Source organism: Orbicella faveolata, unplaced genomic scaffold (assembly GCF_042242905.1).
Source record: "Orbicella faveolata isolate gen_17 unplaced genomic scaffold, um_ofav_v1 contig_12, whole genome shotgun sequence".
NCBI classification, from domain to species: Eukaryota; Metazoa; Cnidaria; class Anthozoa; order Scleractinia; family Merulinidae; genus Orbicella; species Orbicella faveolata.
The window spans coordinates 30,632,499-30,652,580 of record NW_028301539.1 but is presented as its reverse complement, the minus strand read 5'-3'; the positions used below and the strand labels follow the sequence as shown (position 1 = coordinate 30,652,580).

Sequence of the window (20,082 nt, the reverse complement as noted above, 5' to 3'; positions counted from 1 at the left end):
GAACACTGTGACGCCTCGCAACTGACTGCCACTGTATGTGGACTAGAATCCCTTAAAATGACCCATGGCAGTAGATCTCGAGAAACAGTCACTTGTGCTTTACACAGCGATCCCGCAAAGCATGTACATCTGATGTCTGCTGGATGTCTGGCATGCAGACAACACAGCATCATGCAAACAAACCTTTTATCCTTTTCTTTGACCTTTACTCCAGAATTTGACCCTCGAGCTTCGGTTCAGGTGTGTCTTTTGAAAACTGCTTTTTTCCAAAACAAACAGTGTGTTATCAGGAAAGCAAAACTCCTGAAGAGGCCTTCAGGATCAGATAACAAGTGATTATATATCATAGTCATCGTAATGATTGGTTGAAAGTGATGAAAAACGAATTATGCTGAGGGATGATGGTAAATTTCCGGCTCTAAATTGGAATGCAGATACAATGAAAAAGCACAGTCTTTGTCTTCGATCTGCCGGTTTTGCTCACTAAAACCTTATGCGGAGAAAGACCTCTCAACCAAAATACTTTAACATCGTACTGAACGTAGAAGCATGCAGAAAATCTCATTTTCATCCTATACTTTGAAAGCACATTCAACTACAAAGCAATCGCTTTGAACAAGCCGTAACTAAAACTTGACAGAGATAACTGATGAAAAGAAATTTGTTTTTAAGATCCGGACGTGTCTTTTAGCAGCTTTTAACAGTTAGTGTTTTTTATCATTGCTATTAAAGCCTTTTTTGAATTTCATTTCCTTGAGGGTGTTGATTCCTAATTTCAAGAGTTCTAAAACAATTGCGACAGTTAACGCACAGAAGAAAGGGAATGTAACTGTATGTCTTCTGTGAAATTCTAATCGGTTCGCTTTGGTAGTCTTTTGTAAAATCGAAGCAGCGATCAAAAGACAAATAAAATGAGAAAAGGCTGCGATGCGAGGAAACCTATCTACTGCGCGGCACTAGAACCTGGTAAACATGCTTTCGTGCATAATATGTTACGCTGTGACAGCTGTTTAGTTTCGTTTAAGGTTTCGAAATACTGTTTCAGGAACATGTCATTTGCTCACGAAACGGGAAACATGTTAAAATGTGGATGTCTTACCAATAATATAAATTGACCTTGAGATGATGAGAAATAGAAGTTCTCCGGAAACATCAACATTTTTAATGGGTTAAAAAAAAAAACACTTTCCTTTCTTTTACTGTAAAAGACCTGCTTCGTAGTTTTAAGCGTTATCACCAATAGTGATAACAGGGAATCTCATTTACAGCCAGAAAGGGTTTTAATCCCATCTCCGACATGTTTTTGTGTAATTGACGTAAATTGCAACGATCCTTTCAGCCTGGATTACTGCAAGATGGTAGGATCATGGGAATAGTCTCAGTGGATGTCCACGTGTTCATCAACGTGAACATCTCTTTACAGTAGCCGTGCAATTTTCGATGTGTGATTATAGTACAATTTTCTAGCACGTTTTCTGGCAGGTCTTCGAAATAACGGAAAGAAGGGCACTTCTGGCGAATTTCACCGTATATCTCATTACTTTGTTTCTTCAGAGCGATGTTCTGCTATGATTTGTGACGTAGTTCTTTCCATTCGACTATTTAATTTTTTTTCAGCAGCCTCAGTGTGAAACAAAAAGAGAGGAAGCAGTTTCAAAAGAAACCAATTCTTCTGGTTTCCTGGCCAAATCACAAGCAAATATCATGAAAATACCTAGCTGCTAAAGCATAAAATCAGCAAAATCTACAAACAACAAAACTTACTGCACTAGAGTTTTCCTTTAGAAATCGTCCTTTGTAGTCAGTTTTTCGCGATAAGCGAAACCGTCCTAACAGGCTAGCTCTCTGTTGAGAACTGAATGTTATCTGTAGGAAGTCTTAAACATGAGACAGAAAAGTTTGACATTGAAGCCTGTAAATTGTTCATGTCGCAACTTCTAGGACTTGTTTGCACCTGTTAAGCTTGGAAAGAGCGCATGCCCAACTGCATTTGTCTAAGGTGGGCCTCTAAACATTATCTTAATGCCAGCCAATGTACATGTTAATCTGTGCAAGAGAAACTGGTAATTCAATTCAATTTTAAGAGACCTAAGATCTGCCAGGAGTGTCCCAACTAGCAAACGTTCTTGCATTCCCAAAGACACGTTTAAGGTAAACTGTTAATCACGACAATTACAATCAAAAACCACGATTTGAACCAAAAGAAGACAAAAGGCTACGATAGGAAGACGGGTAGACAAGGCAAGTTTGTCATGGGTTACTAGGGAAATTATCCTTCAGTTTAGAAATTCTCTTCATAAATTTGGGGCGTAAAATGTTACCGAAATTGCGCTAAACTGTCGTCCAGTGTTCAATTAACAATCGACTGATTCCTTGAATAAGTTGAAAAAACTGATTGACATGTGAAATCAATGAATCTTGCAATGGTGACAATATACGTCCCGTTTCGAAAGAACGTACCTTTCACAAAGGTATTTAACTATTATTATTTGCACATGGGATTCTGAGGTACAAAGGACTTAAAATTGAGCTGTGACTTAGTGTGGTCGTTTACTGTCAAGTCATTATTTTCTGCGCGCATATAGCAATAAGGTATCACCAGTGGTTATGTAGGTAACAATGAGGTGTCACTACTATTTTCCAAATATCAGCGACTTGATTCTTGTCATAAAACTAAAACTTGCAGGAAATTGGCCTTTGGAAACAACTACTAGACCTGCAATGTTGACAATAAGTTTTGTGAAGTAACTATTGTTTCCGAAATAACGACTTATCGTCTACCTAGGAAATTAATTATTTTTATTTACAGATTCTGAGGCAAGAAAGACATCAAATTGAGCTGGCTTATCCAGTACTTAGTCATTCCATATTACGTGTATATAACAATACAATATCACTATTGGTTACCTACATAACTACTTTCCAACTAACAATAGATTGGTTCTTTTGCTATAAAAAACTGGCAAGAAATTGGCCTTTGGAAACACTGAACCACTCTTCGTGTTATGGTGGCAATGAGTCCTGGGAAATAACTATTATTTCGTGAGTAACTACATATCGTCTACCTAGGAATTTGATAGTTATTTTTGTTTACAGATTCTGAAGTTAGAACGACATCAAAATGAGTTTTCGGCTTGCTCTTTGTCATTCCATGAGTGTTAGTGCATGTATCAGTACGTTCTCGCCATTGGTTTAATACCTAAAATAAATTTCAAGAAAATTGGAACCGACAAGAAATTGCAATTGGCCGGATTTAGAAATACTACTTTCCTTCCAGTTAAGGCAATTAGCTGTGTAAAATTTTGGGACTGACAACGTGTCGTTTAGCAAAGAATTAAATTATTTTTGTTTGAACAATTGAAAAAGGTGAGCAGTGACTTTTACACTCTGAGACTGGCCTAAATTTGCAACCGTCAAAAATGAGATTGACAGCTGTAAATTGCAAAAAAAATTCCATTAAAGCTCAAAAGCAAAATTGCGAGACATTTTTGGTTACAGTGCATGTGCAAACAAGTATTTTAATACCCTTAAGAACAAGAAGTACTTTTTCAGACGTTATCTTAAAATCTGTAACTGCAGTAGCTGCGATGACCCGCACTCATTTCTTTAAATCTTCCTCCGCGGTAGTTCAAATTTAACATGTTTCATATAAGGACTTGCATTCTCCACCATCTACGGGTATATCAAGAACTCATTTGTACGAACTCACAATGTGACCAGCTCCCAGCTGGCTTGAGAGCTCACTTGGTGAACACTGCACCGGTATCGCAGTGGTACCGTTCAAGCCGAAATTTTTTCAGGCGTTATTTTCACAACTGACTAAGCCGTTGACCACATAACGTCGGTGATCACCCTTTCCTCGCAGTTCAGATTTAACATATTTCATATAATCATTTGCAAAAGTGATTATCTCAAAATTCGTTTATGTATCGCCATTTTAAACCATCCCCAAGAACTGAATCGATTTGTATTTAAATACTTATGGAAAGGCGTAACGTGTAGACAAAGTCACTCGATTGTCAGCTGTAAACCATTATCAAAAAAGTGGTTTGCAAATGACTGGTCTGGAAACAATGGTTAAACAATTATGACTAGCCTTGCGAAAATGACGGCACATCGAAAATTTCTTTCATCACCAACTGAAATGTTTTGGTGGCCATTTCTCATTTAGACCCTGGGAACTAGGTTGAGACGTCTGTTAAAAATAGCTTTTTTTTCAGGCCGTTTCACGCACCGTTGGATTCAGCCGCGGATTCAAAAAAAGCGATCACGTGATGACAAACATCAGTTTGCATCAGGCGTAGTCAATCGATAAAAATCGATATCAGAAATCACTCGATATGATCGCCGATTGCTATGGATTTATATTTGAAATCGATAACAATCGAACTCACAAAAAATTTCTTTATCGATTGCTATCAAGAGGAAAGATCGATTGGCAAAAATCGATAACCATGGATAATTCTTGTTTTCAGCCTCTAAATCCCTCCCCCTTCCCCCTTCATCGAAGGCAAGGGACACTGCTGCCAAGGATGAATACATAACTGGACATGTAAAAACTTTATTCCATGCCGTCAAAAAGCCTACAAAGGTAAGTAGTAAATAAAAAAGGATCTTAACACACGGTTTAAGGATGAAATCTTGCAGCATGCCAGGCCGTGATAAATATGAATGAAACAGTAAAGATACAGTGCTCAAAACGTCACGAGCGTGAGACAATGAAAATAGCCGAGTCTCCGACAGGATTCGAACCCATGACCTCAAAAACAACAGGCGGGCTTTTTATCGACAAAGCCACAAAAAGACAATGAGCAAGCACATTTACCAAGTAAATATGGCCTTGTTTTGAGTGTCTCCTTAGTTAAGTGGTTGGAGCGTTCGTCCGGTATCTGGGAGGTCATGTTTTCTATTCCATTCCAAGGCTCAAAATGTTTTCGTTTTTCCACAGTCGTGACGTGTTATCATACTGTTTTTTTTTTTTTTCCACTTCACTATCGAGCTTAAAATTTGCCATTTTATTTACCATCAAAATGAAATTTGAAATTTTTCTATCAAAGACATCAAAACGAACTGGCAAGTTCGCCATTTCGATAGCGTGGCCAAAGAGTGGAACTTGGGACTACTGAGAACAAATTCATCTCGTGGCAGGATGGAAGATTTGATGACTCCGCGATCCTCAGACGACGAGACCAGCGTCCTAACCACTCGACCACGCCTCCTTCTATTATATTGCTAAAAGATTTCCTCCAAGGAAGCATTCCCCCTTAACTTGGAAGAAGCGGAGCTGAAGGCACTTTTGATGCGCGAGAACTTGTAAGAATCATACACGGATCTCGTGACATTTCCTCCATGGGAGGGATCCTCTAGTCGGATGTAAGGTCCCCGCCATATCTTGTCGTAGGTCGCAGTGGCGCGAGTACTTCCTGTACGTATGGACATGGTTCTGCCCCAGTCGAACGAGGAAAAGTACTGGAAAAAGCCGACTAACAGCTCACCGAGACTTTGTGTGTTGGAAGACTTGAACGAACGAATTTGATCAGGAACGTCAGCGGTGAGCTTCTCCATGACAACACTGTTTGAGGCTTGGAAGATACTGCGAAAGGATTCTTGTAGAGCAGGTGCTACAGGCGGGGAACATCCGGCTTGAAGATAATGAATTACGAGGAGAACTACAGCGAAACCTATAAAATAAAAATAATCAATCAGTTACTCAGAAAAAACCCAGGTTACCAGGAAGTTTTTTAAGATCAAATTTTAAAACACGTTATAATTACCTGTCAGCAAATCAATTCAATTCATTTTGAGTCCATAACCTTAAATATTATTTGGACGCTTATTTTCTTTCTGGACAGTAGTCAGTAGCTTTTTGACGTCGAAAATGGAGACTGTCAAATAGAAATCTAAGGTCGAAAATGTCCGCAATCGGCCGTTTCATCGTTTCTTTCAACAATCGAAGCTTAATCGAGTCAATGGAATGAGAATCTTTTCCACCTCAGTTATAACACAGTTCTGGAGATGTCGGTGGGTTGAACATTTGTCAAGAGGAACCGGTTGAGATGACCTTTAAACAAATGGTAAGAGTTTTTCCGAAATAAAAAAAATCCAGTCGAAAGAAATTATGACTGAGGCAATGTCCATGAAAAAACTATAACTGAAGCAACGTCCATGGTTGAATTCTCTTCCAAGGTATCTAGCAGCTTTTTTCAGTACTTTCCCCTTTAAAAATTAACTTAAGAACTGAGAAACTGAAAAACTACATGACTAAGGCAAGATATTGTTTTCTCTTGATGGGAGACTGAAAACTGGAGAGATCAGCAAATGGTAAGGAATATATCCGATGTTCGTTCAGAACGGAAAAAAACAGGAGTACTTCTGAAGGTAGTACCCAATTTTTAAACGGACGTCCCGGAAACTGTCTGATCCAATTGCCTTTCCACCGAAATTTCCGGTATGTGTTTGGCTTGCATGAACAACGAATTTCTGTTGCTAGGCAACGTGACGTAGCCCTAATGACGTCTTTCTGACGTGGCAACTGTGCAAAGATTGGCCAAACATGTACTCCACTGACCAGACCGAACACCACAGTGTTCATAACTTGTTTAGTTTATTCCCCTAACGTACCTGCGAGCCTCTTGACTCTCGCGTCAGTAATCCCTGCTCTTTGAGCCCACAGTTTGATTACCATGACCAGTGGTTTCACTCTCGGGTCACACTCGGAGAAGCATTTTAAAAGGAAGGCGTTCCGCACACTGGTCCAGTTCTCCACGCTGATGTCGGTTTCAAACGACTTCTCCCTGTCTTTGAGTTTGATGATAGGCACTCTCGCGTTCGGTACCACCTATACAACAGAGGACAGCTTTGAAAAACCTTGCAATTGTCGCTCCATGAACCCGGGTCTACGTAGCCTACGTGAAAAACGGCGAGCGAAAAATTCGGGAATGAGCGCGGAGAGGGAAAGCTTTCTCTCGCCGATCCTCTCCCCTATTTTTTCGCACGCCGTTTCTCGCGCTGCGCCTAAACTAACTGAACGCCTGAAAGACGCTAGGGTCCATGAACCAGTTGGTCCTTGAATAGAAACTTGACTAATTTACGTTAGGAGCATAGAGATATTAATGTAATTCTTAAGAATTATTCTAGAGTCCATAGTGCTCTATGGGTGGCTGAGTTTCCGTAAGCAATGTCCAGGCCTTTCCATAGAAATCACGTAAAATCGCCCAAATACCTTTGCGGAAATTCTAAATATCACCAAAAATTTCTAAATACCTCGAAAAACCCTCTAAATATCCGGTATTTTTGTTCTAAAAAATGAACCGATAAAAGGAGGAGAAGAAGAAGTTTCAGGCGCCTCGATGTTGCCAGTATCCACCATTTTCAAAAACTGCGGCCTTAGTACTGCTTGTGGTGATATGAATTTTTTACATTATTTACATTTATCACATTCAGTTTGTCAAGTGGAAAATCGCTGAACTCCGTTGTTTCTGGCATAGAACTGAGTATTTGTTTCAAGAATATAGCGAGGAAAACAGAGGGCTCAGCCAAAAAACTATGAATATTTCAAAATATGCTCTAAATATCTCAGAAACTTCTAAAAAATTTCCGGATATTTGTGGAATCGAAAATGAATCTGGAGTGAGGGTTCTCGCAGTTGTTTGGATCGCTTCGAAGCCAGACGGATCTCAACTAGCCTCAAAGCTTACGCCTAACAGCTTCCCTAAACTACAGATCGATTGAAAAACGCGTTTCTCAGAAATTTCGTATTTAATCAGAAAACAAGAGTTGCATGACAAAGTGACCTAATGAGGTAATGTATCAGAATACCGATTGGCTGTTAGGGGTACTTAACATTTACATCATACTCATTTTCTAGGAAACTCGACAACGTTCCCGGAAAATTTGTGCAGGATGTAAACACTGAATTCCTAGAAAAATGAGGTCATCTTTCGAGAATGTGAAAACTATTAAATCTAAACACGTTTCACTTAATTAATTTTTAAAAGCACTTCTACTTGATGGAGTGAAAATAAAACGGATTGTAATTTACTGAAATTAATTTCCTTATCTCTTGGTCTCGGAAGGCCTTTGCAATTTCAATTTGTTTCGCTATAAAAGATATAAAATGAAATATAATCTTGGTCCATTTTTGTCATCCGTAAAACGTACACATCCTTGTGACCTGTGTGAATCCACGCAAAGCGTTCATTCCGCGGGCGACCAGAGTATCTCGTGGGCAGTCTCGCGTAAAAGCTCGCATCCCGCGTGTAGATTAGAAGCTCCCATCTTTGCTTGAATTTAGTTTCATTTAACATTTTACTCTAGTCTCTATAACGTTTAATCTATAATTCATAAAACTCTGGCAAATGGATAAAAAGGATCCTCTTCCTCGACGCTCCATCGCGTCAATGACAACTCGTCAATTTCTTGCACTTGCTCCAGGGTGACCTCACTTTCAACGAGTTTCACAATGGAGGAACTGTTGAGCAAATAAAGACACTCACGTCATGTCATGTGGTAATTAGGGAGTTTAAGAAACCCATAACGACAACCACAACAGAGCCAAAGCAATAGCTGTGCACGTGCGTTATAATTCTTGGTACATTTCTTTGCAGTCCTCTGCAAAACGACAACACGAAATGACCAAATTCTGCGTTGTCTGGAGAACGTGAACGACGGATAATTTTTGAAACTATATTTCGAATTTTACGCTGTGTTCCATGTTCAGGTTCGAGATAGTTTTGACAAGGAGAAACAAACAAAATTAGTTTAGAGTATCGCGAGATTCGTAAGTAAAAAATAAAGTCACTTTTAATCAACGTTGTTCCTGAGTGTCAAATCAGAACACCTTGTTGGATCGCAAATTGCCTGAGCCCGCGTTTTTTTGTGCTCACTGTTGTCAAGTAGCATGACGTATCTTGATGACGTCAGGCTGACATGTGCTATTTTTAATTGAACAACAACAATCGGTGAATCTTCAGGTACTTACACGAGAATTTGCGAAAACCGAGGCATAAACCAACCTAAACTAAGTATGTGGTGGTTCTTCAAAAGAACTTTTATCAATCTAAACATTTGAAACAAAAGGGGCATTGGTCAAAGCCTTTTCATGTGAGACTCTACATGTGAACTATGAGAAAGAAACTTGTATAAACACGGTCCAAAGTCTGTCGCATTAAGATATCTCCGTTCACGTACTCCTTTTAAGCAGATGTAGGTGCTTCATGTGATTTCTCTTCCCCAGTGCCAGTCGGTTCCTTCGACCGGCAAGGCTTAGGCGTTAGTATCTAGGCCCCGCCGACCAAATGAATCGGTAGGAATGCGAACGAGAATGTGTTCACACGTCTCATCAGCTCACCTCAAAGCTTTCTTAATGGAACCCAGGTCTCCTTTATGTTGATGAAGCTGAATGCCTCTGAATCTCAGCCAGTTAAGCGTTGCTTCTCTGTTTTGATCCAAATTGAAGAGCAGCTTAGTGTGCTTGTAAACTGTTTCAGGATTATCTAGAGAAAACATAAACAAAACGAGCACTAATTAATCGATAGTTTTGTCTCAACACAATCGCAGCAGAAAAAGAGACAAGCGTGTTCTGACAAATAACACCATGACGCATGGATTAGTAAAAGTTGTGATTAACACGACATTAAAAATATATGGAATGGAAATAGCCGGTACATTTATAGATTTGCCTTATTGGGTCTAGCGAAAACGTAAAGCTGATTTAAACTAGACGAAATATAAAATTTCAAAAGTTACGTTTGTACAAAGAAATGTCTAGCGCCACGACAGTGTAGCCATCGGCCATAGATTATTACGAATCTAGAAAACTTCGCTTCGTAAATAAATGTGATATGGCAATTCTATTGTGTAGGAGCTTCTAAATTAAAAGACAGAAAAAAAACTACCATTTGTGAGCCTGCATGGTTTTTCATTCAGTGCAATATTAGCTAATGTTAAAGAATAACACCCTTAACGCAAATTGTGCTATTTCATTCCCAGCTAAAGATCCGTGCTCAGCTTCAAGTCTAGTTTGTGTCAATATCAGAGGCTGTTTCCGTAAACTGTTATAAACACGATATCAGTATATATGATCACACGTTATATCGAGTTGTCTTTTTAGAATCCCATTGTTTGGGTACAGAGCCAAAACTGACGACTTCACGTGACATTTTTTGTAGTTTACATAAGGCACTACCTTGTAAATATTCCAGACTGAGATGCAACTGGTGCAAAGCATCGTGGGTCTGACCCAGGCCTTCTAGGATCGACGCTTTCTGATTATACGCCTGGACCTGCAAGCAATGAAAATACAGAAGAGAAAACTCTAAAACTACATTCGAGCCACAAAAGGCCAGAGATTCGACATATCTTTTTCTTTGCCCCATGCTCGTGATCACAGCATTTAAATCTTTCTCAACAATCTCTTATCTATTTAGCTGCAAACGTGGCAAAATATTAAACAAGATGACCTTGCTGAGAATATGACAGCTGCCCTCACCTTAACTTTCACAAGCTTATTTGGTTCACAACTTTGCCTCCGTTCCTCTGTCAAATCGTTGTCTCCTTGTAAAGCAAAACGTAAAATACTTGTAGCAAAATTAAGAGCCATGTTAAAGTTACAAAGACAACACGTTGTAAACAACAAAGTATAGCGGATTTCAAACAGATAGGATTCAAGTTGTTTGTCCATTGCCTTAGACATTCAACACAACAAAGTTTCAGTGCAAATTTCACCTACACTGACTCACCTTTAACTTCTAATAATTCTATCTGGTAAAAATAGAGTCCAACAAATGCGTTTTTTTAGAGAAAATTATCTAGTTGAACACAAGATTTAGAAACTTGCGGTTATTTGTATCAATGAACTTTTTCATGAATATTTTTATTGCACACTGCTTACTGGATTAGCGAGGGGACAGCCGTCAACACAAGCCAACTACTTGTCATTATATTTAGGGATTTTTAGGATATCTTTGCACACCCTCATCACCCAGGTATGTTTCAATCTTAAACGCAGTTCATTTACCGAATCATGAATATGTTACAACTCACCACAATCCACCTTTCTTCTTTTTTTCTGCTGCCCCTCGGTGCCGTGTTCATTTTCTTGGCGTCTTGAACAATAACCTGATGGCTGAACACCTTCGAGCGCTTTCAGCACCCTGCGATGATTTTAAAATTATACGAAGTTTTAGTCTTTACGAGGCTGGTGGCCCACAACTTGTAAAGCTTATTCCGGTTACCACCCAACAACTAGGAATATTGCTACTCCTCCCGCCACCCTGATAAGGATGCTAGTCCATCGCAAGCTTACCCCCCAGTATCCATTTAATAATAATAAAATAATTTATCCTTCTTTGTGGAAAGAGACACCTTTGTGAGAAATGTGTGTTGCCCAAGAACACAGCAAAATGGTCGCGGCCAGGGCTCGAGCCCGGGCCACTCGATCTTAAGTGCAACGCGCTAATCATTCGCCAGCAAATTGAACACGAACTCCAGCTTTAACGAATTCCAGGTTTAATGTCACAATACTGAACAAAACAAAAGCCACGACTTAGCGCCGAATAATATAATAACAGCTGAAGCATGTGTAGAAGAGGGAAACCGCGGAAGGCTACGGGCGCAGCTTAAGAACAATGGGGCGACAGCTATGGTGATTAGCCCACAGCGAATCCCTTGAAATCATAAGAAGCAAGCATGTAACTTTATGTTTATATCATTGCGCAAGAAACAGGGGCCAGCAGCTTTTTCCAACTACGTTACTATGCAACACAACGAAACTGAATGGCGACAGGTTCACGTGATTAGTATTTTCGACAATTAGGCGTTAATTAAACCTTGCAGCTCGCTAAGCTCGCTGAGCTATGCTACCCTGAAACTGATGAAGTCGACTTGCGGTAAGTCTAGACTTTCTTATGATAAAGGTTGGATTATATAATTTACTACATACTCTGTACCTGTTGAGAGATTGTACTGCTTCAAGTGGCTGGTGAAGATGAACTAAAGCCTCGGCTTTCAACATCAACATCTCAACATCATCAGGCACAATGTCTTCATCTTCGCTGTTTATGATTTCTGCCTCGTCATCTGAACGAGGTCGTTTCCTGGAAGCCTTGTCAATTGCACTTGTTTCATCTCCGTCATCTGAGAAAAAAAAATGAAGTCAAATCTCTGGCTTCAAATCACCGGTAATGTTATTGACGAATCTCTCGTCTTAAACGGACAGAATTAATGTCTTCTCGCAACTAATGGAAAGTATGGTGATCTAATGGTTTCTAGGTTTGACTCTGCAGCGAGAGGTAAGGGTTTTAGCCATCACCTGACCAGGGTTTTGTGATGTTTTGTTTCCACTGGTAGGGCATTTTGCTCTCAGAGTGCCTTTCTTCACCTACGTGTAACATGTTTGCCTGGGACCAAACCTGTGATGGACTAGCATCCCATCCAGGGCTGTGGCAATACTCCAGCTCTCCAGCTCGCTTCATGCTACAGAAATCAAAGTTACGTGCCAAAGACGACGAGCTACCAGGTTTGAAGCAGACTTTTCTTACTTTACCTCAACTAAAACAGTACAACAGCTCTAACTGAAAGTCGTACGGAAATTATCCTCACACAAAATTTCCCCCACAGATGCCACCTCAGTTGATTAGGTAGACATGAAGATAAAGTATTTTTTTCAGCAGTACTTATTATTAACAAACATACAGGAGACCATACCTTTCACACTTCTGAAAACAAACATACCTAACTAACTTTCAAAATTTGTGAGCACTTTATCACAAACCGTCACAGCGTCTTCATATCTTCTAGCTTTAAACAGCGCAAATGCACATTGCTGATACAGCTTTGTGGGACTTGGCAGATTCCTAGTGTTGCGCTGTCAAGAATGAAGGGAATGAATAGTGAATAGTTCCTTGTAATGCTAACTTTCGCAGTAAGTGTTAGACTTCTCTTACATTTCTGGGATTATTTACGTACACACGACGGAACATTTTTCTTAGAATTCACCAATACCGTTTGTCAGGTAACAGTAGAAAGTTCATAATACTAACAATACAAGCCTATAGATACACAACAATAGACCTTTCCCGCATTCCAATAAAACTGATGGCGCCGAGTCGAGGTCAGGGTGGACAAAATTACAGCAAATGTATGAAAATGTCCACCCCAAACCTCGCTCTGGTACTATTGTTCGTTCGCATTGTAGGCCACTTAGTTTTGGAAGAACAACACGGTATAGGAAACAACTGCAGGTAGCCACAAATCTTCGTTCAAACATTCCAGATAAATTTCGATTCTTATCATCTAATCAAAATTAAGTGCCAGCAATCGCCATATTCCAAAAACTGTCCGCCAGCACGGCACAACAAGGCTAGGTCGTGTTGCTTAGCAACTTAAGTGATGAACTGCGGGCTTGGTGACTTTTGCAGACGATTACGCTGACGTTTCCGGGCATCCTAACGTGCTGAGTTAGAGGCCATTCTCCTCCACTTACTGCGATTTGAAAGGTGTTTGATATTATCTTTGATACTTACAAAGCTAACAGTGCGTATGTCTGTAATGTTGGCCAGCAACTCCAGATAGTACTTCGCTGACTCTTCAACCTAAACAAACAAAATGTCACTTGACCAAAAAAGCTGACACACAAACAGGTAGTACGCGGGATAATTGAAAGGCCGTTTCGTAAACGACTTACAATTTCAAGCTGACAGTGAACAATAGTTTGGTTAAACCTTAACCAGCATGAACAGCAAGTCTAGGTAGACGTAATTATTATCATCAAAAAAGTAAAAAACCATGTCCAATCAGTTTCTAAGGAGTTGAAGTGAATTGGCCAATGAACTTTTCCTTTGTTTTTCTTTCACTGTCACTTAAAGTCATAACAATTTAATTTGCTGGACATATTTCACAATCTTAAAAGAGTTAAATCTACTCCTCTATCTGAGTATAGCTTCTTTTGAAAATAACCCAAACCATAGTTAATAGAGGAAAATGGCTAGAATCCCGTCAAACAACAAAGGAGCAAACAAACAAGCTACGATTTATGTTGGAAGGTCCTTGACCTTGTACATCGTTTGTTTTATGCAGTAATTACATAATCGAAATACTTCCATTGGTTAGTTGTATGAGCACACGTAACCACCTTTTGTAATTTACCAGGTTTTGTGCAGGGCCAACCCCCAAAATAGCCAACAAAAACATATAACAAACAACTTTGCCAGGTGTCAAAATCTTTCCCTCTATTAACTATACCCAAACCTGTCGAGTTCTGCAGATCTTTTAGCCAATATGAATGTGACAAGTTCTGTTGTTATACCAGAACTTGACATTGCATTGGCCAAGGCAAATCTTGGAGGAACAGTTAGCTCCGCATCTGAAGAAAAATACAAGAAACGTTGTTAGTAACACATTTTTGCTGATGTCTAAAAACCACGTCGCTTTGCAGGAAAAACAAAACTGGCCATGTTCATTTCCAAGAACGCTGCTACGAAGTGAACCCAAAAAATATCACTGATCATGCGCTGCATTTACCCTACTGATATCCCATTCACAGAGGGAGGCGACGTAGCCTAATGGGTTCAAACCCTGGCCGGGGTCACTGCGTTATATTCTTGGGCAAGACACTTAACACGTACAGTGCCTCTCGCCACCCATGTACATAAATGGATACTGGAAAATTTAATGCTAGACAAAAACCCTACAACAGACTAGCATCCCATCCAGGGAGGAGTACAAATACCCCTAGGCGCTTCGAGCTACAGAAACCGGAGATAAACGCCGCCCTGATAACCGTAAGCCACTTGTAGAGAGACTTTATTTTACGTTTATCGCATTCACTAAAATACCATTTCTGCTAAAACAAAGTCTGTGTTGCATTGGCTTTGCTCCTGCCAAACTTTTTCAATGGTTCAGACTTGTAAGAAGTACTGACCATGAGAGGCTTTTCACTCTTACCCTTTTGCCAATCGTACTTTTATTTCGATGCATTTGTGTGCAAAGTTTGAACTGGCTGTGTAATACCGGTAGCATTATTTATTTGAGAGTACTGCAATGGAAAACAGAACTAAAGGGACTTACCTAGCTTTTTGTTGTGATCACTGGGAATTACTGCCACATCATAGCATCTTTCCTGTTCTCTTTCCCTACTCTGGATGGCCTAAACAGACAAACAAAGAAATTGATAACAAATTTGAATTTTGCACTGTGACTCTAATAAGCACATGGGAAGAGGCCAAACTATGTACTCTTGGAGGTCCCAACATGACAGGAACATCGTGGTCCGCTCTTTTCTACCATCCATCCTAACTACCTAACGGAATTCGAATCATTTGTCAAGCAAGCCCACTTTCAAACCGACAGTCAACCACAAAAAGACGTATACAGTTAAAGCGAAACACATCAATTAAAGACACAAAAACGTACTTTCTTAGACTTTTTAAAAGTCCTAGGATTAAGTAAAGGTCGACTTATGGCAAGTCTAGTACTTCCTTATCTGAATGCACGTACGGTGCGTTCTTCTTAAAGTGACGTTCACCTGATGCGTTACGCTAAATACAGGACTTCTAACCTCAGTAAACAAACGTCCCACCTCTGACGTCAGTGTCTACATACTCGAGGGAGAGCTGGTCACGAGTGAGATGTGACACCAAAACATTCCAAATTGAAGACAAGGCTCTACAGATATGCGAGCAGTGTATGATGGGTTCATTTGAGAATAATTATTTACAGACCTTAACAAGCGCGCAGTAAAGGATTTCAGAAGACTCTCTCCACATTTCATAGGATTTCACCAAAAGAAAGGTGTTGTTTCGACTGCTTCTCAAAAGGTCAGCTTTTGCACAGGCTAATAATACAACTCTTTAATTTCCCTGTGATTAGTCACATCAGCTAAAATGTTCCAACATTACCTGTTTCAACAGCTTAAGAGACTGTATTTCAGCCATGACATTTCCCAGCTTCCGATACTGAAGAGTGATGTTAAACAGAGCTTAAAGTTGTTAAAAGTCATGTACCAGGGCCTCCCTGAATTTTGACACTGCAGTGTGATATTTACCCTGAAAAAGTAAAAAAAAAAAAGTCAAACAAAATTTAAGAGAGCCGTAAGAGGAGCGTGGGCTTAAATCTGGCATGAAAGGAGGCGCTGATCATTTAAATCTGTTTTATTTTTTTCCAGTATGTTTAATGGATTTTGTACTAAACAGCAGTAAATGTTATCACACATTCTAATGTCAGTTCCTCTCGATGTCTGTCGAGGACACAGTTGAGTCACTAACTGCGATTAAAACATTTGATTGCAACGTCTACGATAGAGCGATTTTCAATTGGGTGTCGTAAAACCAAAACCAAAGTTATCACTCTAGCCAATCACAAAGGACACAGACAATACAGTGAACCAATCAAAACTCAAACTTATTACATGTAGCTGACACAAAGCGCGGGAAAACGTGTGCGAGCGATTGTGCGAGCGAGTCAAGATTGGTTTTGGATTTACTACTGATTGGCTGAAAAATTGGCGCGAGTTTTTTGAGCCAATCGTGTAGCGTGGCTGATGCAAAACCAATTACATTTCGGCACTCAAATGAAAACTGCTCTATTCACTTCCATAAAGAACAGCAAATTACACAGGAGTTGTTCATCACAGGGTTATAACATTTTATTAGTGATCATATTTGAAAGACTATACTGTCGTTTGGCTCTGAATTAAAGAAACATTCACAAGTTCCGTTTTGTACCTTTATTGCACAGCAGCAGCCTAACATGTTTAAACCAGCGGCTTTATCTTGCCCTTCAGAAGCGTTGAGGTATTGCTGGAAGCATGGCAATGCTTCATCCACTTCACCCCGCACATACAAAGTGTATCCTAGGTTTTGATAGACAATTAGTACATCTACCCGAGCTTGCCATGTATTCACTACAAGAGGCACAAAGGGCTGCCAACTGGCATGGAAAAGAAATGCACATGATACTAAAGGGATATAAAATTATTTTTTTCTGATTCCACAACAACACTCAAAGTTATCCACTCATTTCCAGAGCAAATAAAATTTTAGTGCTCAGATTCAGATTCTTGACTTTATTATTAATATTAGTGTACAAAAATTGTCCGGCCCTGGTTCTGCAAAGAGAAGAACAGTTTATACACCATACAAATGATCAATGAATGCTTTTATTGTGACCATGAAAAAATTTTAAAAAGCATATGAAGTGTGCTTTAACATTTAAAGAATGGTTATAAAGTCTGCAAAATCATGAACCTAATTCATCTGTTTAGTACTGAGAAGTAACTGAATGTAAAGAAAAAATAGGATATACTAGAGTTAAAAACAAGATTTGCAACTTAACCTGTGTCTGAATCGTTAAATAAATACTTAATTTATTTTTACTCTGTATGCAAGAGTTTACAACTGTATAAATCACAATCCTAACCTTTAAGATAAAGGTCATTAAAACCAACATCTTGAATTTGAATTTTGCTAGCAAGTGTTTCCAAGACTTTAACATAGTCCTTCTTTGTGAAGTGAGCAAATGCTGACAGACTAGTCACCACTGACACCAAGTTCTGTACCTCTGAATTATCAAAAAGGAAAAGAATAAAGAATGCGTTCAAATCTGCATCAGATCAATTAAGCCAGAGCGAATCTTTGCATAATGTACTTTAGAGAAACTGAAATTCTGCGGAAGTCATACATGAGTTTATAAACTGTTAACTACAATTAGTAAAAGAAATCAGTTAAATCGATGTTTTTCTAGCAGTGCCTTGTCAGGGCGACCCCTAATTGTATCTCCAATTTGGTAGACTGAAGAAACTAAGAGTATTGGTACTACCTGTCAATAGAAATTCACTCCCTGTCCTGACACACTTTACAATAAAATAAGCTAAAGAAGACCATCGAACCTTGTAATAATTACTGTACTTCTTGCCTCCTAAACTGAAGAGGAAGGCACTTAGAGAGCAAGGACGTGAATTTATCCTTCTTCATGTTCCAGGTCTTGGAGGAAAGAAGATTTCTCTGTAACCGAAGATAAGATAGGATAAGATAAGATAATCTTTATTTAAACACGGTTAAAAATTCGTCAGCTAACGAAAGCTTCTAATAACTAATAGTAAAAAACAACTGAGGCAATTGGTGTCAGTGGTGGCTCCTAGCATTGGAGGTTGACCTATTTTGTTTTGTTTTGCTTTGTCTCGTGTATCAAAACAATACAAAATGGCGAGGCGAGCGGAAGGCTGTGTTGTCAGATTCAGCTAGTTTTCGAACGAGACGTGAAGACCTGTGTGAAGATAAAGCGATCCAACGATAGAAAACGCGCAGAACTTCGACTGATATCAGGTTAGCTCACGCGTACTTCCATAGAAGTTATTAGCATCGTTTACAGGGCCTTCGCCATTACAAGTCTTCGCCATTACCATCAACAAAAAGATAAATCCAGTAAGTGACGAATGCTGTTTAATACGGGACCACTTGGTATAAAACATAGAGTGTGCTACGATCATTAATTTAGAAAAATTTGCAGTTGAAATTCTCTCATCCCTCATCTCCAACGATAAAACTTTTGCGCTTGATTGTGAGAGACTTGTCGTGTCTTCCGCGCAGTGCCATCCTGTTTAGAACTTTCGAGTTTCACTAGCTATTCAGGAGTCCTCACCGGAGCCGATACGCAAAATATCCGCTCCGTAGGGCACAGTGTGCTGACTGGTGTTCTATTGCACTGGCATGAAACTTGCTGGAAAGCTCGCTTCAAAACAATTGCTTGCTTACTGTTTCTTCAATCAGAAGCTTATCCTAGCTGGAAAATACTCATTTTCGGGATGAACCTAGCGGGTAAATTTTAATGTGAGGTTGTCCCTGGTAGACCCGGTTACCAGCCGCCGCTCTGGAAAATTAACACCCGGAAACTAGCTTGTACTCGTCAAAGATGGAATTTCTGGCTGCAAATTACAGATGCGAAAGCCAAACTGGCTTGTAGTGTTGAGATGCGGACTTTCTAGATTACAGATATATCATTCGCTGAACTAAAAGGTCATAAATATGTCGCGAACGCTGTTATCGTTGGTATTGACACTTGCTTTTGTAATTGTTTCTCGCGCCTTTGGCGCAGGAGATGATTGTTATAGGCTGAGTCGAATTTTAGACTCGTTTTACCGTTACTTCTCGTATTGTTAGGCATTTTGAGTGAATTATTTAACATAGAAATCGCATCCAAACAAAATCGACACAAGTTGTTTATGTCTTAGTTATGGTAGCATTAAGCTGTTATTGTTGTAGATCGAGCTTGTTGAAAAATGGTATTTCTGTTTATGCATCAGTCAATTCCAGCAATGCCCATCCCCCCCCCCCCCCGGGCTAACCCCCGGGCATTAGCATTTGTTTAAAAAATATGGACAAATTCCCTGGGGTGGGGACACGTTAGTTGTCTAAATGCCCCGGGGTGGGGACGAAGAAAGAGGGCAAATGCCTCGCCCCCGGGATCGTCGCATTCCAACACTTTTGCAGGTTTTTAATTAATCAGTGAATAAAACGGTCAACTGTTCAGTATTTTGTGAAGTATATATGAAATAATTCATATTTGAACTGCGATTGTAGATGAAAGTGAAGAATGATCATCGCAGTAAATTTTCCAATTTAAGCAATTGGAAAGAAAAAGCCTGAAAAAATCAGGGCTTCAACGGGATTCGAACCCGTTAATTACTGCGATGATCATTCTTCACTTTCATCTACAACCGCAGTTCAAATATAAATTATTTCATATATACTTCACGTCATTTCACCCCTCACGGGAAGAGTATGAACTCAATTAATTGACCTCGCTCCCAGTGTGTGGCTTCATAGCTCGGTTGGTAGAGCAACGCACCGATATCGCGGAGGTCACGGGTTCGAATCCCGTTGAAGCCCTGATTTTTTCAGGCTTCTTCTTTATAGTCCGAGCACGCCTTCCGTGCCTATCTTGGTAAACACCTTACACCTTCAATTTTCAGGGATTGGCGCTGTAAAATGCCAACACCACTGAGAGTAAGACATGTTGCGCATTTAAAACGCGGCGATGAATTTCAAGCTCCCGAAGACAGATGTTCAGTCTTTCCTTGGTGTTTTT

At 39.7% G+C, this 20,082-nt stretch overlaps 3 protein-coding genes and 1 long non-coding RNA gene across 5 annotated transcripts in view; all 4 read right to left on the bottom strand.

Annotated features, from left to right (window-relative positions):
• LOC149117508 (uncharacterized) overlaps positions 1 to 20,082 on the bottom strand; it is a 60,368-nt gene that overhangs the window by 3,877 nt on the left and 36,409 nt on the right. The window contains exon 1 of one of the 2 annotated variants that reach the window (XR_016205691.1): positions 184 to 328. The exons of the other annotated variant lie outside the window; for it this stretch is intronic. This is a non-coding gene — a long non-coding RNA (uncharacterized LOC149117508). Of the gene's footprint in view, positions 1 to 183; positions 329 to 20,082 lie in introns of those variants that run through there. 2 annotated transcript variants of the gene reach the window in all.
• On the bottom strand, positions 4,546 to 6,899 carry LOC149117513 (poly(A) RNA polymerase GLD2-B-like). The gene is made up of 2 exons (XM_089283295.1): positions 6,622 to 6,899; positions 4,546 to 5,681 (listed from the first exon to the last, which is right to left on the bottom strand). Exons 1-2 carry the CDS (start codon positions 6,683 to 6,685, stop codon positions 5,233 to 5,235), a joined length of 513 nt encoding a protein of 170 aa, XP_089139421.1. The 5' UTR covers positions 6,686 to 6,899; the 3' UTR covers positions 4,546 to 5,232.
• Positions 8,306 to 12,473, bottom strand: LOC149117512 (uncharacterized). The gene is made up of 7 exons (XM_089283577.1): positions 12,311 to 12,473; positions 11,949 to 12,135; positions 11,044 to 11,153; positions 10,490 to 10,554; positions 10,187 to 10,283; positions 9,350 to 9,494; positions 8,306 to 8,470 (listed from the first exon to the last, which is right to left on the bottom strand). Exons 1-7 carry the CDS (start codon positions 12,471 to 12,473, stop codon positions 8,341 to 8,343), a joined length of 897 nt encoding a protein of 298 aa, XP_089139703.1. The 3' UTR covers positions 8,306 to 8,340.
• LOC149117511 (Fanconi anemia group G protein-like) lies at positions 12,737 to 17,490 on the bottom strand. The gene is made up of 9 exons (XM_089283576.1): positions 17,444 to 17,490; positions 16,722 to 16,926; positions 16,002 to 16,043; positions 15,897 to 15,953; positions 15,067 to 15,145; positions 14,248 to 14,362; positions 13,685 to 13,721; positions 13,524 to 13,592; positions 12,737 to 12,865 (listed from the first exon to the last, which is right to left on the bottom strand). The coding sequence occupies exons 1-9, from the start codon at positions 17,488 to 17,490 to the stop codon at positions 12,737 to 12,739; spliced, it is 780 nt and encodes a 259-aa protein (XP_089139702.1).